Here is a 22,390-nt window from a genome sequence, read left to right on the forward strand (position 1 = left end):
ATATTTATGATTGTTACTTAGTGCTATTAGCTCTTAATTTATTTGTATTTTTATAGAATACATTAAGTTAATTACAAACAACAAATTTAATTTTTGCTAAAGCCACCAAAGGGAAAGATAATTATATATATTAGAAGGTATAAATTTAATATCTTAAAAAAGTTAAATTATTCTCCCAAAAAATAAAAGAAAATGCTCTTTTATGGATCTTCTGGATATTATGTTTTTAATTTTTATATGCCATTATTACCCTCTAAAATATATATATTTTTTATTAACTTACACTTTAATGGATTTTAAGTATTTACATGTTTATATGTGTGAATAACATTTATTATATGTATATATATATTCCTTAAAAGTTCTTTACTTAACATATTAATATTTCCCTATTATTTCACATTTTTATTTATTCCTTCTACCTCATTTGTTTTTTCTTTTTTTTTCTTGTAATTAATTTTTGAAAAATTAAAATTATAAAATACGAAATTATTAAACTTTAATGGAATTCAAGCACGAATTTTTAAAAATAGTGTAGAGCTAAATTTGAGTTTTATAGTTATGGTAATGCCACCGAATTGTGTAAATAACTTTGAACTTATATAATAATTGTTTTTATATGCGCAATTAAAAATGGAAATTTTTTTTTATTTTCTGTACTTAGGGTATCAATTTTCATTATATCTATAAGAATTAACGTAGTGCACGCACGAGTACCTTAATAAATATAAAATAAGAAAATTAAGTAAATGAACATTATGTATATGTAAAGATTTTCAGTATTATATTAACGAGATGTACGCTTTCTTTTTTTAGGTTCCCTTCACTACTATCAAGATGTCTTATTTATCCAGAATGCAGGTTATGTTGAAAAAGGAAAGAATGTAGAAGAAGAAAATCATTTTCGGACAAGGTCATGCAAAACTCTAAGAATATAAAAAAAAGGTAAATAACATAAAACATGATTGATATTGATACAAAAACATGTGTATAATTGGGTATTTTAAGAAAACATTTTATGTCCCTATTTTTTTCATTGTTCAAACAGATCTTACGAAGTTTTTTTGAAAACAAAGTTGCATATACACATAAATGTGTTATTCAAAAAGGACAAACAAAAAATGTTAGTGTATTTTTCTACACCATTTTTCTAATTTATTTTTTCTTTCCAATGCATGTATGAAAGTGCAAAATTTCGAAAAACTAAACCTATAATTATGTAGTTTCTTGGGAATCGGTGACATAAGAGTTGAACAAAATTATTTTCAAAGAATTTATATGTGTGAATCATGCTGCTATACTGTGTACATATGTATGTGCATACATTTGTGTATATTTACATGCGCATAAGAATATGTATGTATGTATGTAAATGCATATAGGAGTGTGCGTACATGTACATATGTATACTTACATAATGTAAGGTACGAATTAATATACTTAAACACATATACTTTCTTATATTTTAAAAATCGCATATTTATTTTTAAACATGAAAAATTACTTTGAATTAATTATCTATGTTATTAACATGATTTATGGAAGCATCTTTTCTTACATAAAAGCAATAATATCTAATAAAACAAATAAGATTCACATTTTACAGCTTGATTTATCTATTTCATTTTATGTAATCAATAAAGCAATTCGTTATTATTTCTGAGCTTCGTACATATATGTATAAATTTTTATTTATGTTGTTGTACCATGCATGTGTAACGTGAATAAATAATCCATGGGAATAATACTTTCATAAAGATACTAATGCTTATTTAATATGTTTAAAGCAAAATAAAAGGAATAAGGAATTTATAATAGGAATTCAATTTTGTGTCAATAAATAAAACAATTTGAGAACACTACTGAGTTAATATCTATTCACGTTAATAGGATAGAATTATTCATGTTAAGATGCTTATCTGTGAATAACATATACCCGTATATATATAAGTTTTTCTATACTATCTTTCCTTGTATATGTTAGATTATTTATAATGAAAAGTCATAATATGGGAAACATGCACATATATATACATATATATATAAACATACTTTTGCATATAGGAAATTTATTTACATGACATTACTAACATTACCAATTTATGTTCATGTGTTATAGATGTGAACAATCTAGAATAAGTTCATATACATAAGAGGGAATGGGACGGATAATAAAATTCATATAAATGACAATGGAGAATACTAACAATGCAAGAATATCTTTGAAAACGTTGCTTTTCTTAAGGATGTTACTAAAGAAAAGAGATTAAAAAAAAAATATGCATTATAAGTCACTTGAACGCGAGCTGTTTAAATTAATTAGTTGGAACAGGAATTCGTTTAAATGAAGCCCATTTTCTATTATGCAAAAATTGTTAACGTACTTTTGATTACATCTGTTAAAGATCTTTAAATGGAAATTAATTAGTGAATTAATCGTAAGCATGCATATAGAAAATAAAAGAATATACAAAATACAAAAGTATAGTGAGTAAAGGTATATGTGGAACCCGAAAAAGCATTAGTTTGTTGTAATATGATGAAAATATTTAATATATGTAAATAAGTGTACATATACATAAACTCTAATTTATGTTGATGCATATGTTCATAATTTTCACCATAGATAAGCAAGTATGTAAGGATGCATAAACATATAATAGTAAATAGTATGCGTATGGAAATTTTGAATGCAACTATGAATATAAAGAATGAACACATTAGGAACATAAATAAAGATAACAGTTATACTTTAATTTTTTTTTTTCTTATAAGAATTACATTAGGTATATATATGTAAGTATATATATAATGTAAAACTGTTAAAAATGTATAGAAAAATTAAATTACACTAAGGCCATATAGCAGCATAAAACAGTCGGAGAAAAATCTTGTAATGATACGCACATTAGCGATTAATTTAACATATATATGTTTGTGTAGAGATAATTTAGTAGATATCACATTTGTAATTGTATTGTAGTAAAAGTTTGGTACTTCTGTAATAAAGTAATTGTAAAAATATTACTTAATGAAAAAATTTGAAAATAATAATTTTTCTGAAAATAATATATTACATACTTTAATTTATACTTAACCAAAATTCTGATATGTACAAAGTCATATAACTCATTGTTATTGTAATATATAGAACATAAACAATTAAAAGAAACATAATGTATTATAATAAAAGGCATATTTATGAAAAAAAAATAGTTACAAGTGACATTATATCTACAAGATGGTAAAAAATATTTAGGGATTAACTAAATATACATATATGAATTAATAGATATACATACATACATAAAACAAATATATATATTTAATAATCGCATTCATTTATGCTATATACATTTACTCAAAAACTAATTAAATATTTCAAGAAAAAATGACAATTATTTATTGATTATTCATTCATTTTGATGCATATGAATAATTATTTAAATCTTATAGGAGTAAATATTTTAATAAATATAAACTCCATAAAATAATTTAAAAAGTGCTAATGAATATAAAAATTGAAAACTAGATTAGATATTTTAAAATATAGTAAATAATTATTCAAAATAAGCTTATAAGTTTATGTAATTATTATGATTACATATTCTACACAATAGATGGTATTATATATTAAGTTGTGTTGTATACTCTTTTATATAAGAACAAAATTGTATATATTGACAGAAGGTAATCCAAGTGAAACAAACATTTAATGTTCTTAAGCCAAGAACCTTATTAAATATGTGTATATCTATCTATATAAATATATGCACTATATACATATAATCACATGAATTAATAAAATAATTACCTTACATTTTTGTTGTAGTGTTAAGTAATATATATTTTATAACATAATAAAAATTTAATGATTTTTTACGTACATATTTAATTATTTTTTAGAAAAGTAATTTGATAAGAAAAGCTAATATCAATATTTTATATTAAAATTAGAAATATATTTAATATATTATATTTTTACAATTATCTACATTCATTATATTAGGAAAACAAAATGTAGTATAAATATTTCTTATTTATAGATATATTTTACCAAATATATAATATATTATATTTAAGTTATTTACATAAATATTGCAATTTAGTATATGATTCTATGTAGTACATATTTATACATAAATAAAAAATAAGTACAGCATTTACATCTCTATAAAAATTCCGAGAAAATAAATTATTATATCGTTTTGATCCCTTGATTTTTACTACATAATATATTATATATTATTTTTTCGAATTTCTTAGCTATTTTATTTTTAGAGGTAAGTTATTTTATACAAAATATTCTTTAATTATAATTTTTTTTTATAATTATCATGATATTTAAAATTTTTTTTTTTTATTTCCTAAATTTATATTTTTATTCTGTTTTTTTAATGTTACATTTTCAAGGAAATTATAAATTTATATATTTTTTAAGGAAAAAAAAAAATATTATTGATATTTAAATTTTATAAATTTTATTTTACTCATAATAAATATTATGCATTATTTTAAATAATACAAAAACTATAGTATCCCTTTTATAATAATATAATAAGAAAATATAACTGCTAATTTGGATGGTACTTTTTTAAACATAAAAAATTTGTAAGTGAATTAGATGATAGAAAATTTTTTTTAAATTATTTGGTTATAAATATTCTACATGATATAGATATATGATGCATGTTATATTATAATTTGTGCTATAAGGATATTTATTTTGTTTTATTTTTTTTCCATTATTTGAACATTATTATATGTTATAAAAATAGATTATGTTTTTCAATTATAAAACATAAGTAAAATAAGTAATATTTACAATAAAGTAAACTTATAATTAGGAAAGGTAAAATTAAAATAAATAACGATGCTCCTAATATATGCTAATGTATCTATTCTTACCAAATATTTTTTTCTATTCTAAATATAAAATAAAATATATGCACGTTCCAAAAAATCATTTTATTTTATGTTTATTCTGAGAAATATTCATAATATTAATACAGAATTGTTCTGATAGAATATTAAAATATGTATACATATTGAGCGATTATGAATAAAATTAGTTTTGCTAAAATTTATTTTATCTAATTTTTTTTTTTTTTAAAGTAACGTTACTGGAATTAATTATAAAAATATTTTAAATATTTTCTTTTATTTTTTATAGATTATATTTGCGCTTTATTTATACAGTTGAATACGTTTTTTTGAAAAAAAAATGTATTATATAAGAATGAAAATATGTATACGCTTTTGTAACTATCTTGTAAATATACATTAAATTTTGTACCTAATTATGTATACTATAAAACTAAATAATTCTAACATGAATGGAAGTAAAAAAAAATTTATTTTAGTTAAAACTGTTACTTTTATCCTTATTAATTGCATGTGTTATCATTTAAGCTACTTGGTATAATAATATTACAAAAATTTTATTTTTATGTTTTGACGCTTCGTGATATTATATATTTATAAAAATATTATCATTACGCATACGTAAATTTATCCCATACTAGTAATTATGACATTTACTTTTCAATGTAGTGTATCTTTGATAAATATTTAGATAATTATAACCGTGCAAATGAAATATTATATTGAAGAAGTTATATATTATTAGTAGAAAATAAAAAAGAAAGAAGTAATAAAGAATTAAAGATATGTTATTTTAAGAAGGATATGTTGATTAAAACAATGTAGATAATAATACTGAATCAGAATATAATAGAAAGGGTTAGTGTAAGGATAATAATAGTTCAAGTGATGAAGACAACAAATTATACAACAAATGGACATCTGTTTTATGTAAGACACTTGCAGTGATAAATATATTTTTTTTGAAAAAATATTATAGATGGGATTTAGTCCTATATATATATTAAAGGTAATATACGGATTTTATCGAGAACAAATATTTTAGATATACATTATATATGAGAATTATATTATTATTTACTCTACAAAAATTTATTCACCTATATTTTTTTTATTACATTTTTTACTAAATTAGGAAATTTGTTATATATATTATAATTACAAGTGCTAAGAACATTATTTAATGCTAAGGGGATATAACTGTATTATTGTTACTTGGTTATACATTTTACTGGTTATTTTTATTCTTGTAAAATTCTTTAAATATGCCATATATTTAGGATAAAATTAAATTAAATCCTAGTTATAATAAATATCCCGTTATTAGAAACAATATTTATCATGTATTTCGTGAATTTATCAACTATGCTTAATGAAATTTTATGCTTAAAAAAAATTAAATGTTAAATGTTTATAAATTTTTGTTTATGGAACCTGGATAATATAAAAAAAAATTTTAATCCCCAAAATTAAGGAAATATATAATAAATATTTTTAACAGTTCACATGTTTCTATATTTGTTTTAGTATTATATTTTATTGTTTTAAATTGATTTAGTACTCATGTTATATATGCATTATATATTTTTGTTGAGTCATAAATACTTAAAAAATATATTGTTGAATATCCACTATAAAAATGTGCGCTTTTTATATAATAATTATATATAAATGTATGATATAGATTATTATTAATTAAATATATAATAGTTTAATGTGATATATAAAATCACAATTATTATAACTTAATTCATGCAGTAAAGTAAATTTTATTTTAAACAATTTTTTTTTTTTTTTTTTTTGGTTGTAACCGATCATTTAATTTATATTTTTAAAACATTTGTATAAGTTCTATGTGCTTTACAATTAATTTGATGTAAAAAAATTTTTCCTAAATTAAAAACATTTCTTTATAGCTGAAGAATGAAGTTATTATATAATTATAATAAAATGATCCTCCAAAGTATAAATTATTAATATAACATTATCAATGTTTCAATTAGTAAAGATTTATATTTATATAGGTGTTTTAAATATAATTTCTCATTTATATTTTATCTTATGTGATTTCCGGAGTTATAGATTTACTAAACAAATTATATATCTATGATAAAAAATATTGGTAAAAAGAAAATATATACATCTGTACAAATGGTATTCTTAAATAACTACATTATTCATAGAATATTTTTCATGTGTTAGTGCATTTGATATATTTACTCCACGCTTGATATATTTATTATTTTATTATCATAATTTTTTTAAGAATACATATTAAGTTAAATGAAAAAATAAAATAAGTTGATAAAATTACAAACTTTTCGCTTAGAATTAATAGTATAAATTATATCTAATTGAATCATATAACATTTAAATTTTATATTACAAAAATTAACGTTATATCTTTATTTACATTCAAAATATATACTTTTAGAGTATGTTCGGTAATTTGCTGTAAAATTTATTTCTTAGAAGTATTATCAACCAAAAAACAATTCATATGTTTTCTTATAAACTAATGGAAATACTATATAAAAAATAAAATAGAATAAAAAGTTGTAAAAATATTGTTTACTTTATAGTTATTTTTATTTCGTTGTTATATTAATATTTTTTTGAGATTGTCCAGTTTTCTGAAATATAATTTCTATAAATTTAGAATTATAAATAGTAAAACATCGTTGAAATAATTAATACTTCTCTTATTATGGAAAATAATGAATTCTCTATATTCTTTACTATCTATATTCTCTATAAATTCCATATTTTAATATATTAAGAAATTATAAATATGCTTTTTTATTTTGTTTTTAACAGAATTAACAAAAAAATCATTTACTCTACTATATTAAATAAAAAATATATATATATTTTTAATATTTATTAATGAACTCAAATTATATTATTTTTATTAAAATTATTTTTTCATAATTAACATTAAAAAAAAAAAATCTATAGTATATTTTTAAGCTTACTTTGCTATACCTCTACTGAAAAAGAAATTGTAGATACATATTTTTAATTTTTTTTTACGAAAAAATACTAAAAAAATTAAATAAAGGATAATATCATGCTTTATGACTAATCGAATATTATATTATTGTTAAATATATTTTTGATTGTTATATTACCGCATTAAAGTTATATATAATGGAACGAAAAATTAAGTTACTGTTATTTATTAAAATTTCTACGATTTTTCTTCTAAAATGGATGCGTCATTTTAACAATGATCTGGTATGATAATATTATTTAAGGATAGTTTTCTTGTTTATATTCGTAGTTTTTTATTTATATTAATGCTTATTTTAGAAGGAAATTATTTATTTATTAAATAACCATTATATATTTTTGTTTTATTAGAATATTCTTTACAAATCTTTGTATCAGAATTGCGATCATGATAAAATGTTAGATAGAAGAAATCACAGATTACTAGCAAAACACAAACAAGATAAAGAATCAAATATTGGAAGACCAAAAGGATGGCAACGAAATTATGAAGAATACCAAAAACAAGATATATCTTATAATGAAAAACGAGTTAAAGATAAAAATAAACAATCAAATAGAAGTTTACTAAATAAAGAGGAATACTATACAGAAGTTGTAGATAATAATAATGGAATGTTTGATGGAAAGTATTTCCATTTTGAAAAAAAATTGATCAAAAATAAAGATTATAATCATTTTCTTGAAAAAAAAAGGAGAATTTGTGATATAGATTTAGAAAAATTAAAATTTAGAAGTTACGGATTTGGTGTTGCTATATTTTTTCTTTTTTTATTGTCAGGAATAGGATTACCTGTACTGCGCGCATATGAATTGGTTAAAGATTCTAGCTTTACACCATTTAAAATTTGTTGGGAATTTATATATAGCACATTAAATCTAGAAACTATTATACCAAAAGGAACGCCAGTTGCACAAGGAACCGCAGCACCAATACCAGGAGTGGAATATTTTTATCTAGTAATATTTGTCGTACTTATAATTTCATTGGGAATCTTACTTATAGTGGCGATTCCTAAGATCTTACGAAATAATGAAAAATATAAAAAAATTAAGTCCATGACTGAGTGAAATAAATAATATGTGTGTATTTTTGTGCAAAAATGTTAACAATATTATATAATATTTTTGATATCATTAATGGTATATTCGTAACACAATAAAACATTGATTACCATAATTTTTTAAATACATGTGTTGTATACATGAGATTTTTGATGAAGCAGAATAAAAAATTAACTTATTAATTTTGTTGTGAATTAGAACATTTTATTGTGTGGGGATATGATTCTTAATATATTAGTCACAGCATATTAAATATATTTGAAATAATACATATATTCGTGTATTTATATTGATTTTTATGAAAATATATGCTTGTTCTTTAAGGGAATATATAAAGTCACACTGAATATACCTTTTTTGAATATTGTAATAATTTTTAATTTAATAAATAAGTGCTATTTATCTTATATTTTTTTCTCGACTAAAATTATTACTTATTAGAGGCATTAAGTAAATGTTCTATTATTTTACTGTTAACAAAAAATGTGACATACTTTGTATTTTATGAAAGTAAATTGATACATATAATTATATCGATATATGGTTTATATATACATTTTTAAAATATTAAAAAACTCAATATATATTTTGTATTATAAGTATTTTGTAAAATATATTATAGAATGTGATAATTGTAAAAATATATTTAACAGAATTATAGTTATTTTACTGTTTTAACAAGGTAAAATTATATATATATATATATACATACAATTGAAAAACATACTTGTTAAATATCAATTATTTACAGTTTTCTTTAATAACCGTGTTATACTAAATCATTACAATTAAATGAAAAATTTAAAAAAAATTATATCTTTATAATTATGCTTAATTATTTTTTTAATTCAATTTTGCTTATATTAATTAAATATAGGTTAAATTAAAAATTAATTAATAAATAAATTGTGTAATTATTGGTTATATTTCTAAAGATATATAAAATACATATAGTTTATATTGGCTGCTGAAAATGCCTTATTATTTATAATGCTAATTTTTTATATAAAATAATAATAAATGGAAAAAAAAATTATTTTTTCATATATAATTTATATATATAGGATAAGGTTTTAACTTCGTTATTCAGATTATATCTATGATATAAACAAATATTATTAGAGTAATTTCTTATTTGGTAAAAGTTTTAAGTATGATATCATTCATTTTGTGTGTAATTATATTGTTAAAATGAATAATAAGATACAAATATTTATTATTTTCTTATAACTATTACCTAATTTTTTAGTTAACTGTTTTTTATAAATATTACTTCAATATATATGATAAAAATAAGTTATTAAGAAAAAAATTGTTTATAGTTATATTATTAAAGGAATTAAACTATTGCATTAAATAGTACATTCATTCGGATAATTGAATAGGTAATATAAGAATTACACTATATTTGCTTATTATATTTTTTGTAAATATTCATATCTAATTAAAGAAAAAAAAAAAGTAGAAAAAGTTTAAAATATTTTTTATACAAATAATGGTGTAGGATAAATTGAAAATTATAATTATAAACATCTCTATTCTAAAAGAAAAAATTATAATTTTTTTAACTATAAAATACGTAATGATTTATATATTTGGTAGTACATTATAAATTCAGTTATTTAAATATAATATGTGTTATAAAAGAATGCATAAGCTTAAGCAATAATTAATACAAGGACTGTAAATAATATAATTCAAAAAGTTACATATAATATGTTTATTTTATTCCTTATATCTATTATTATATTAACGTAATAATTAATATTATTTATGATATATAACATGCTCTTACAAAACATAGCTTTGATAAATTATATTTATTAGTAAAAGAAGATTGTTTAATTAGTTGTTATTGTACAAATATATGGAGCAATAAATAATCGACATTCTATATGTTCTATAGTATATATTTTTTGTACTCTCTATATTCTACATAATGTCAATATTTTAAAATATTACGAAATTATATATTTACGTTTTTTTTTATTTTCAAAAAAAATTTAATAAAGAATTATTCAATTGCTTTATTATATTAAATAGTAAAATTATATATAATAAGTATTTATTAACTCAAATTTGTTTTTTAAGTGTAAAATTAAAAAACAATTCTATATTATATATTAGATGTTATTTTTCTTTATCTCTGTTGTCAATTGTATAATTATTACATACATTTCAGTATGTTTTTACAAAGCAATAATAAAATTTTTTTTTAAAATTAATTAAACATAATTTATTATTAGTTGTATATTGTACTGTCGGTGATTTAATTTCGCATTAAATATATTAAAATATTGGGATCTAAATAATGGAACAAAAAATTAAATTACTTTTTTATATTAAAATTTATATCTTTATCTTTTTAATCTGGATACGTCATTTTCCTATAGATATAGTATGATAATATTATTCAAAAATAACTATATTATTAATATTTTTAGTGTTTATTAGAATAATAATGTCTATTGATATAAATGCTAAATGCTTAATTTGTTCTCTAGAGTAATGGTAATAAATCCCTATACGAGAAGCAGAACAACAGAAGTAAAATATATATAATAATTTATAGATCACTGGGAATATATATACAGGATAAGGATTCAAATATAATACAGCTAAAGACAGATATACCAAATAAAAAAGAATATAGAAATACAAATATAACTCATAATGAAATGAGGATTAAATGTAAAAACAAACAGTTATATAAAAATAAATTAAATAGTGCTGATGGATATAAACAAGATAATAGAAACAAATCTTGCATATTTGAAACAAACAAATATTCCCATCTTGAAAAAAAAATATTCAAAGAACTTGATTATGTAGATTTTCTTAGAAACAACAGGGCAATTAGTTACAAGACTTACAAACAAATTATATGTAAAAAATATGAATTAAGAATTGTCTTACCTTTATTATTATTGATGTTGTTATCCGTATCTCTCCTATTAGATTTATTATGCAGTTGTGGACTTGTAAGAGGGTTTTTGAAAGTTTTGAAAATTCTCGGTGTTACAGGTGCTATGAGAATAAGTTTAGGTAAATGGTTGTTGAGTATACCTCCTTTAAAATGGTTGTTAATATCTGCAAAACATGTAAAATTTGAAAAAGTTACAAATGCTGGAAAGCAGGTAAAAGAATTTAGCTTTGTTACAAGGAACTTTTTTTTCATTCTCATATATTTCGTACTTTTCTTTACTCTAGGTATAACACTTATATCAGGAGTTATTTATTACCATAAAAAAGTTAAAAAATACGAAAAAATTAAGTTCAAAAAAAGATAAATGTAAAATAAGGAATATGTTCCTTCATGCGAAAATATATTCTATATGAATTATTATCTGTAATATAAGTAATTATATGATTATTAAAAATAGATATAACTACTTAAATTTTGTAAGTTGGCTTGTGTTTATATAGTCTTTTAAATGGAAAAGAAGAAAATTTTTATTTCTGTTATTTTTTCCGTTAAATTTAAATATTTTAAAGTTATTCAATTTATATTTTAAAGTATATTTTTATTTTAATTAAATGTTATAACCTATTATATACAGCTGTTAGTGTGTATGTAATTTTATGAAAAATATATTTAGATGAAACAAAATTAATATGTAATAGCATAACTGATATAATTCTAATTAAGTCGTTTGTAACTTAGTATTTGATATATATATAATGATGGTTTTTATTTAATCACTTTTCTGGTGTAAAATTATTAAATGTATATACAATTATAAAAATATATTATAGTATTTACATTAAAAATAAATGAAATTTATTTTTTATTTAATGAAATGAAGTGAATATATTTTGTTTAACAGATATATATATGAATATATATTTTATGTTTTTACCAAAAATATAATTAGTGTTTATTCTATAGAATACGTTTTATAAAATATGTGTTATAACTTATATTTATTGTGAATATCTTTTTATCCTATGGTTATTTTTTCATGGTTTAAATGGAAATTGTAAATATATAATAAAATAATAACGTCATTAAATACATGTTATTTATAGACTTTCAATAATTTTGGAGTTATAAATCCTTAAAAATAAATGAGCAGTTAAAACCATATATTATTTTATTATTATGCTTAATTGTGAATTATTGCATTTTCGCGGTATTTGCTTAAATATATATTATATTGAAAATTTATAAATATATATATTATTATGTATATTTTTATTTTTTACTTTATTGAAAGATTAAATTAAATAATTAAATGTAATAATATATTTATAAATTATTTGTGTATATACATATTTTTGGTTTTACGCAATGGTCAAAGTGTAAATGTATATATATATATGTAAAAAGCTATATGAAAATTATGGGTAACTAAAATAAATGTATATTTATTACAAACATATGGTAACATAAGTGTTTTTTTTTACATAAGATTTCTATTATACGTGTATATACATATATTAAATAGATAACTAAAATTGTTTTTGAAGCATTTAACAAATATATATATTATAATGTCAATTTCAATACCTTTATATATGAATCTTTAAATTCTTAAAAAAAATAAAAGTAATAAAGATAAATTTATTTGTAGAGAATTCATAAAGAATTAACAATGTTTCTTTTTTTTGGGGGGGATCAGAAGTTTTAATAATCTCTCTTTAATAATTTAATCTATTTTTTCTTGAAAGCTTCAATAAATTACTTATAAAATATGTTTTTTCTCTTGAATCTGTATTTCTAGTAAAAATTAGAATTAAATTCCATTTAATATATCGGTTCTTTAAAAAATTAAAATCAAGATATCAATACAATATTAATATATACTTTAGTTATTATACATATACTTTAAAAAGTATTTTTGAGTGAATACAATAATATGTGAATATATTTTTTTTTCTATAAAATTGTTTTAGAAGATAGAGAATATGTAATGATAAGTGTACAATGATCCACGGTGAAAGAGGAATGATTGCTAATAAGAATTTTAATAAAAAAAAATATATATATTTACATATATATTTATGTATTTTATTAAAATATTTTTTTCTATTTATACAATATATATATGTACGAAAAATAATTATTTTTTTATAATATATATTTATATTCTTCTTTTGCTTTAGAAAATATTATATATAAAAATAACTTTCTAGAAAAAAATTACTTCTATACCTTAAGTTACCTGATTAATTTGAAACTATTAAGATAATGAAGACGTATACGCATACGAATTTGAAATTTGGAAAGAATTATAATAGCACAAAAGCTATTATAATTATTTTATTCCGTATATATTATATTAGAAAATACGTTACATTAATTTTTTTATTAGTCCTAGTAAGAAAAAATACACAGCTGTAAAGATATATTTAGTGCAGGTTTTTATTTTAACTATATATTCGTATTAATATGTTTGAACATATATTAGAAACGTTTAATAAAAATCACATGTAATATATGTATGTTTCATAATATGACATTTTTAGTAATGAAATTGATTATTTGTCATTTAGTGAATTTATATATGTTATTTATATTTGATTATGAACTTTTAATCAAGTAAATTATACTATAATATTTATATAATTATTTGATTGTGCTAACTAATAATAATTATTAAGTCTATTTTGGATTTAATATTTCTGAGAGGCAATATGCAAAGCATTTTTACTCTTCCTCTATTATACTTTTAATGGTAGTTAATGAATATATAATATTTTTTGAATACTACTAGAGATATTATTACATATATAATAATTAATCGATTAATATAATAACATTTTTTATTATATTTATAATGCGTGCGTTATTTTCAAGTTAAACTAGATCTTAATAATTATTTTTGTATAATAAGAATGAGGAAATAAGATTATAAACATATACTTAGTACTCTTTTATTGAATAAAATAGATTAAATTAGTCCCTGATTATGTTATCTTTTGGTGTGTTTCTGAATTTACGTAGCATTATATTTCATATTTTTAAAAATATTGTTTTTTTCAAAAAAACAACAAAAAAAAATTAATTAAAATTTTCTTCTTTTTAATTATTAGAGGAATCGAGTTTGTAAACATAAATATATAAATATACAAATAATACATGTATAGTTTATAAAGTAATATATGTTTGGTTAATTACTACCTTATAAATAACATAACTTATGGGTAATATTTTGCTTTATGTGATATAACATGCTGATATACAGATGAAATAAGGTAATACAATCAATAAAATTATTATTAATATATTAAAATTATATCATATTTGAACTTAATAAAACAATTAACTATTGCACAATATCATAAAATAGCAAAATTATTTGAATAATTCTTACAATGTTGTCATTATTAAATAATTTTATTATATAGAGTGTATATACGAGAGGAGTTAATGCTATAAGTTGGAAAGTAAAAATGTTTTAACATCATAACATTTATCAATTATAGAATAACTATTTATTACAAGCAGTAGATGTATTTTGATTTGTGCATTAATTTTTCTAACTGTATATATGTACTTCGTTGTATTTACTTCAACATTTAGATTAATGTGTCCTACACCTATATATTTAGGTTTGTATGTCTCAAATAAATATTCATATATTTTCATGTTTTTTTATTTTTTTCTGAATTTTTTATAAACTTTCAAATGCATAAATGAGTAATAAATATATATTATTTGTGTACATTTTTTTTCAAAATGTTCTTTTCTTCAATTTTTTGTTACTTCTCTTTACTGAAATATTATATTTTCATATTTTACCTATCCTTTATGGTTCTTTCTTTAAGCATCCTTTTTTTACTTACTTTTTTTGTTTATATTTGTATTACAATTTATTTTTGAATAATTAAAATTATAAAAAAACAAATTAGTAAAATTTATGTTAATTAACTTGTAATTGATTCTTGAAAAAAAATAGAAAATCAGTATTAACATTCTACCATTGTGAGTAAATTATTAAAATGTTATGGAGGTGTTGAATTGTTATAATAGTAATAGTAATATATGTAATTATAATAGTAAATGTTAATTTGTTTTATGTTATTTGTATACTATTTATTGTGTGCATCCAAACATTTTAGAAGATAAAATAGGGAATAGAGAGAATTAGCAATATATATATCTTAAGTATAACGGTATTAATTTCATAGAAAGTACGCCGTGTTTTTATGAGGGTACTTGTATCTTTATGAGACAACATAATCTTCGTAAAAGAGCGTTAACCTGAAAAAGGGGAGAATGGAGAAAAAACAAAATGATAGATGTGAAACCGTGTAAAAGTAAAACCAGAACGAATAGAAACAGGAAACATAAAAAAAGACAAAATAACATAAATTATAATTAATTATGATAACAAATATATAAGCCTAATGTTTATTTTAAAATCTTTTTTTTTTTCACTTTGTTTTTTTTGGTGAGAGACCAATTAAAAAGATATACTTCCAAAAAGGGAAGATAAATATAAACAGTCTGCGAAATAAAAGTATGAAAAAAAAAAATAATAAAAACAAAAGTAAGAGTAATTGTTTACAACGGTTTCTTACTTTATTTTTTCTTGTCTTAGTTTATATGCGAAGACAAAAAACTGAGAAATAAATTTGTAATTAAATACTCCATTGAGATTTAGGATTATAAGAGAAGATATATATTTTTTTCGAAAACATATTATGTATCACATATGTTTATACGTCATTTACATGTATTTTCACATGTATATGTGTATACATATGTATGAAATTGACAGGATTATGTATGCATTGTGTTTACATATTTGTACCATAGTAAATTTGATAAAATGCATACTTATTTTTATATATATTAAATAATTTGAATTATTTAATCAAATTTTTAAATGTTATTATGCACGTTTTTACTCATGCACAGCGTGAATATGATAAAATTAGAACAAATAAACGAAATATAATGCATTTTTTATGAAACAATTAATCTTTTTTTCCTTAGGACATAATTTCATCAGTATCTCATTATTACTGGGATTCATGAGTATATATTTTTTTTTTTTTTATGTAGTTGTCTCCATCAGAATAACATTTTTAGAAATGTACAAAAGTGTACATAGTTCATTTAAAACTAACTAAATCGATTAATATATTTATGGTCTAGTGGTAAGTTTATATAAATAAATAATTGAAATATTTTGAGGATACAATTACTTAAATATCTGTTTACGTACATAGAATAGCATTATTAGTGAGTGAATGACTATTTATATGCATAACATGCTCTTATATGTGTATATTTTTTCTTTTTCTTTCATCAATTATCTTTCCTTGTGTTAGAATATTTATGTTGGCAAATAGTATATTCGTGAATATGCAATGTATTTATATAAAAACATTTGTATGTTGGAACTTTTTTTACAAGTTCTTGAACATATTTCGATCTTATGTGTCTATATTGTAAATGAGTCTATGTTGAATTCTATGTACTACGCGAGAATGAATAAATAAATGGAACCATTATATATTACAGGGGGTAAAAACAACAATACATAAAGTTCATTGAAATAGCTATTTCACTTAAGGATGTTAATAAGGAAAAGGAATATAAAGAACTCTATAAACTTAAGTTTGAATAGTTTATATTTATTAGCTGCAGAGAAATCTTTAACATTAGCCCCATTTTATGTTACGTCAAAAGTAAAAACATACTTTTTATTGCCTTTATAAAAGATTTCCTTACAGAATTTTAGGTAGCACATTTGTCCTAAGCATTATGAAAACACATGAACAAACTTAGTGCAAAGGTGTAAAGGAAAAATATAAACGTAATTAGTTCATCGAAATGCAATTATGAAATTTTATGAATACTTATGTATGTACATATGAGTAAGATGGACTTATGAGTACATGTGCATGTTTATAAAATTCACCGCGCATAAGCATTTATGGAAGTATATACAGTAATAATGAAAAGTATGAAAAATCTTCTTGCATATTCAAATTTGTATATAAAGTATTAATTCATTTGAAACTTATAATAAAGAAATTATACCATATTTTTTGTAAACTTTTTTCTTTAGTTTTATTGGAATATAGATATTATATAAATGTATGAAGACCTATACATAATAGAACACACTTATATATATTTTAAAAAAATAAATTAATTAGAATAAATAAATGTCAGTAAAATTCTAGACTAAAATGAAAGATATATATAGTTAAAGCTCGTAGTTGTCCTAAATTTAGATATTATTTTAATATATTTACATTTTTGTTAACGGAATTCCCTACCAGTTACAGTAGTATTCGTATTATTGAAACGATTTATTAGTTCTATAATAAAGATGATTGTAGAAATATTGCTTAATGTAACTAAAGGGAAATGAAATTTTAGCGAAAATATATATAACACACATTAATTCTTAAAAAAAATATTAAAATAAAAAAAGACATATAACTTATTATTATAATAACATCAAACATATGTTAAGTTAAAAGAAACATAATTTATTAACACAAATGATATACGTATGAAAAAGGACTATTGCAAACGACTCTATACATACAATAATTTAGAATATATGAAGTGTTTAATATGAATTTATATGTATTAATTAATAGATATACATATATAAGATAATATGTATATTTAATAATTATATTATCTTATGTTGTACGCATTCTCTGAGGATATAATTAAATATTTAAAAAAAAATAAAAACTATTTATAGTTAGTTCTTTAGATTTACTAAATATGCATAATTAGTTTAATTTTGTGTGAATATTTTTAATGAATACTATAAGTATAAATTATATAGAAAAAAATTAATACTTTAAAAATTATCATTTATATTAATTACACGTAAATTTAAAAAATAATAAATAAACGGATGCTTATATGTTTATATAATGTCTATCATTATATATTATTTATATTAGATAGTATTATTTATAAAGAAGCATTGTTATGTTCTTTTATATAACCACAAATTTGTAAATTTTGAGCAAGTTTTATGAATATGAAATACTTATATAAAGATCTCGCACAAAAAAATCATTTTAAATATAATTATATTGATATATATAAATGTATATACTATATGAATATGGAAATAAGAAATAAAAAAATAATTACCTTTTTGTTGAGAAGTACAATAGGATAATATGTATTATCTAGCATATTAAAAATTTAAAGATTTTACACATTTTTCGTAATTATGTGAAAACTCTAAATTTACATATGTATTGAGGTAATTTTTATTTATAATTTAATAGGAAATATATACCCTATTGTCTGCTCTATAAAGTTGTGAATAAGAAAAATAATATATTAAGGTTTTTTAAATAGTGTTACATGTTATTTTATATGTTATCTCTTTGTATTTCTTATATAAATACTTTTACGTCCAAATTATTTTATATAATATTTTTATTTTCATTGTAATTTTTTTACTTTTAATTATCTTAATTTCTGAAAATGTTTTTTTTACTACATTTAATTTTTTTTTCTTTTTTTAAAAATATAACTTATGTTCAACTTATATATTTATATTTCTTTTTAAAAAAATAAAATAAAAAAAGAGTATACATTTCATATTACTTAAATCTAATAAATTTTTAATAATAAAAAAATAAATTTTTTTAAATTATATAATAATTTTAGTATTCTTCATAAAATAATATTATATAAATATATGCAGGCGTTTAATTGAATAGTAATTTTTGAAGCATCAATATTTTGTATGTGAATAATATATTATAAAGCAATTTTTTAATTGTTGTACAAATGTTATACATGTTGTAGTTATATGCCACTTGTTAGATTATAATTTGCGCTATAAAAAAAAATTCAGTCTTTTTTTTTTTTTCTTTTATATGAATACTATTATATGATATGTTAGAATTTATGGCTTTTCATTTATAAAGTGATTGTTAAAATATGTAACGTGCACAAATTTATAAGATTATTGTTAGGAATCAGCGAAAAAAACTAATTATTGTATTCCTTATATATTCTAACATAAGTATTTTCACAGTATATTTTTTATTCTAATAAAGAAATAAAATATTTATGAACCTAAAAAAATCTAATTTATTTTTTATTTTTTATGAAGTGTATTGAAATTAAAGACTTAGAATTGTTCCATAAGACCGCTAATGTATGTATATTGAACAGTCACTGATAAAAATATTTTAACCTAGTATAATATATATGACTTTGCTTTTCGTATAAATAACTTTATTGGAATAATTAGAAAAATATTTTTAAAATTATCTATGCTTTTTTATACCATTAATTTGTATTTTATTTATGTAATATAATACCTTTTAAATATAAAATAGTAATGCAAATAACTATAATCTTTTATTGCTATCTTTTGAATGTGCAGTGAATTATTTAGTTACTTAAATAAATTTTAAAATAAACTAATTACGAAATTAATGGAAAATATATATTTTTTATTTAAGTTAAAATATTTGTATTTATGCTTTTTATTTGGGTAAGTTCTTATTTCATTGGTGTGCTATAATAGCATAGCAGAAATTTTTCTATATATTTATTTATGCTTTTTGTTGTATATATATATAAGAAAAGTTTACTTATGTATAAGTAAAATTATAACATTTTTAATAGTAAAAATACTTTTTTTTCATTGTAGTGTACATTTTGATAAATTTTTATATAATTAGAAGCGCAGAGACAAAGCATTAGATGGATGAAGCTATATATTATTAGAAGAAATGAAAAGAGAACAGGTGATATAGAATTATAGATATATCATTTGGAAATGAATATAATTATATAGACAATGAAGAAAAAATGTTGAATTAGGATATGCTGCAAAGGGTTATTGTAGTTATAATTGTAATTCATGAACTGTAGAAAAAAAAAATAAGTTAAGAAACGGATATCAGTTATATTAAGGTATTTTCAGTTTTAGATATATTTTTTTTTGAAAAACTTTTACATAGGTGATTTAGTCCTATATAAAAATATAAGAGATATCTTGATCCTACATAGAAAGTTTAGAATATACAGCATGTATAAATATCTCTTAGAATTTTCTTCATAGATATACCTTATTATAAAACTATTTATTCTTTTATTTTTTATATTATTCAGAATTTTTTTATATATATGGGTTTCAGAAATACTAAAGTGATTATTTTTTTCTGAAAAGGGTTATAAAATTGTATTCCTTTTAATTACTTTATTATGCATTTTAATACTTATTTATGTGCTTAAAAACAATGAAATATTTTTATACATATAAATTTTTTCTTATGCAACCTATAAAATATAATAATTATATATTAACACGAAAAATCATGAAATATATATTATATATTTTTAGCATTTTTCATGTTTCTGTACTCGTTTTTGTATTATAATTTATTCTTTTGAAATACGTGAGTATTTTATCTTAATACATATATATAATTATTTTTCATTATTCATAAAAATGTAAAAATGATATTTCTCAAAATCTATAATAAAAATATGTGCTTAATGTGCAAAAATTACTTGTGTTTATATTTCATAAAGATTTGTATTAAAACAAATGTGCGATCGTTTAATTTAATATATGAAATACAAATTAATAGAAATTCATCTAGAGATATTATTTATATTTTTAAAAATTATTTATTTATTTTTTTTATGATTGTATGTGATCATTTAAATTATTTTTATATGTAGTATATGATGTGAATTACATGATATATAACTTCTTTGATGTAAGAATATATATGACACATGTAATAATTTTTCTTATAATTGAAGTATTATATTAAGAGTAAATAATATTATACTCCTTTATAAAATTAACTATTATTAGAACATTAACAATTTTAAAAATTATAAAGCTTTATGTTTAAAAAAGAAATTTAAAAAACATTACTCATTTTACATTTTATCTTACATTATAGTTGGACTTAATCATCTATTATAAAAATTATATTAACTATGATAAAATATAAAGATAACAAGAATTATATTTGTATTTACTTATGATATGGTTAAAAAACTACGTTATTCTACAAATATTTTGATTATATTAATGAATTTATACAGGAATCTTTTTGTATTTCATATATTTATTATAATTTTTTTTTTTATATCTCTTTCTAATATATATATTAAATTAAAAAAAATAAAATAAAATAATTACATAAACTTAAAAACATTTCTTTTAGAGATGGCAATGTAAATTATATATTATCAAATAATATAGCCTTTAAAACAAATTCGAAAATATAAAAGACCAGTTATTATTTACGTTTCAAATATATGTTTTTTTATGGAACTAGAAAGATTACTATAAATTATAGATTATATAAGAATGATTATGTTAATGACGTAAATAATTAAAATACTAAAAATAAAATAATGTGAGAACTTACGCACAATATTGTTGTCTTTATTTATAATTACTGTTGCTATAAAGTTTGTAATAGATAATATTTTATTTTTAGAGAT

The 22,390-nt window shown here is 19.4% G+C and overlaps 2 protein-coding genes across 2 annotated transcripts; both read left to right on the forward strand.

Moving 5' to 3' along the window:
* Positions 1–8,034: 8,034 nt before the first annotated feature.
* Positions 8,035–8,967, forward strand: PmUG01_08060700 (fam-m protein; the record flags this gene model as incomplete). Its single annotated transcript, XM_029004764.1, has 2 exons — positions 8,035–8,121; positions 8,248–8,967. 2 exons carry the CDS (start codon positions 8,035–8,037, stop codon positions 8,965–8,967), a joined length of 807 nt encoding a protein of 268 aa, XP_028861421.1.
* Positions 8,968–11,272: 2,305 nt separating this feature from the next.
* On the forward strand, positions 11,273–12,251 carry PmUG01_08060800 (fam-l protein; the record flags this gene model as incomplete). Its single annotated transcript, XM_029004765.1, has 2 exons — positions 11,273–11,359; positions 11,466–12,251. 2 exons carry the CDS (start codon positions 11,273–11,275, stop codon positions 12,249–12,251), a joined length of 873 nt encoding a protein of 290 aa, XP_028861422.1.
* Between the last annotated feature and the right edge of the window lie 10,139 nt (positions 12,252–22,390).

Source organism: Plasmodium malariae, assembly GCF_900090045.1.
Source record: "Plasmodium malariae genome assembly, chromosome: 8".
NCBI lineage: Eukaryota > Apicomplexa > Aconoidasida > Haemosporida > Plasmodiidae > Plasmodium > Plasmodium malariae.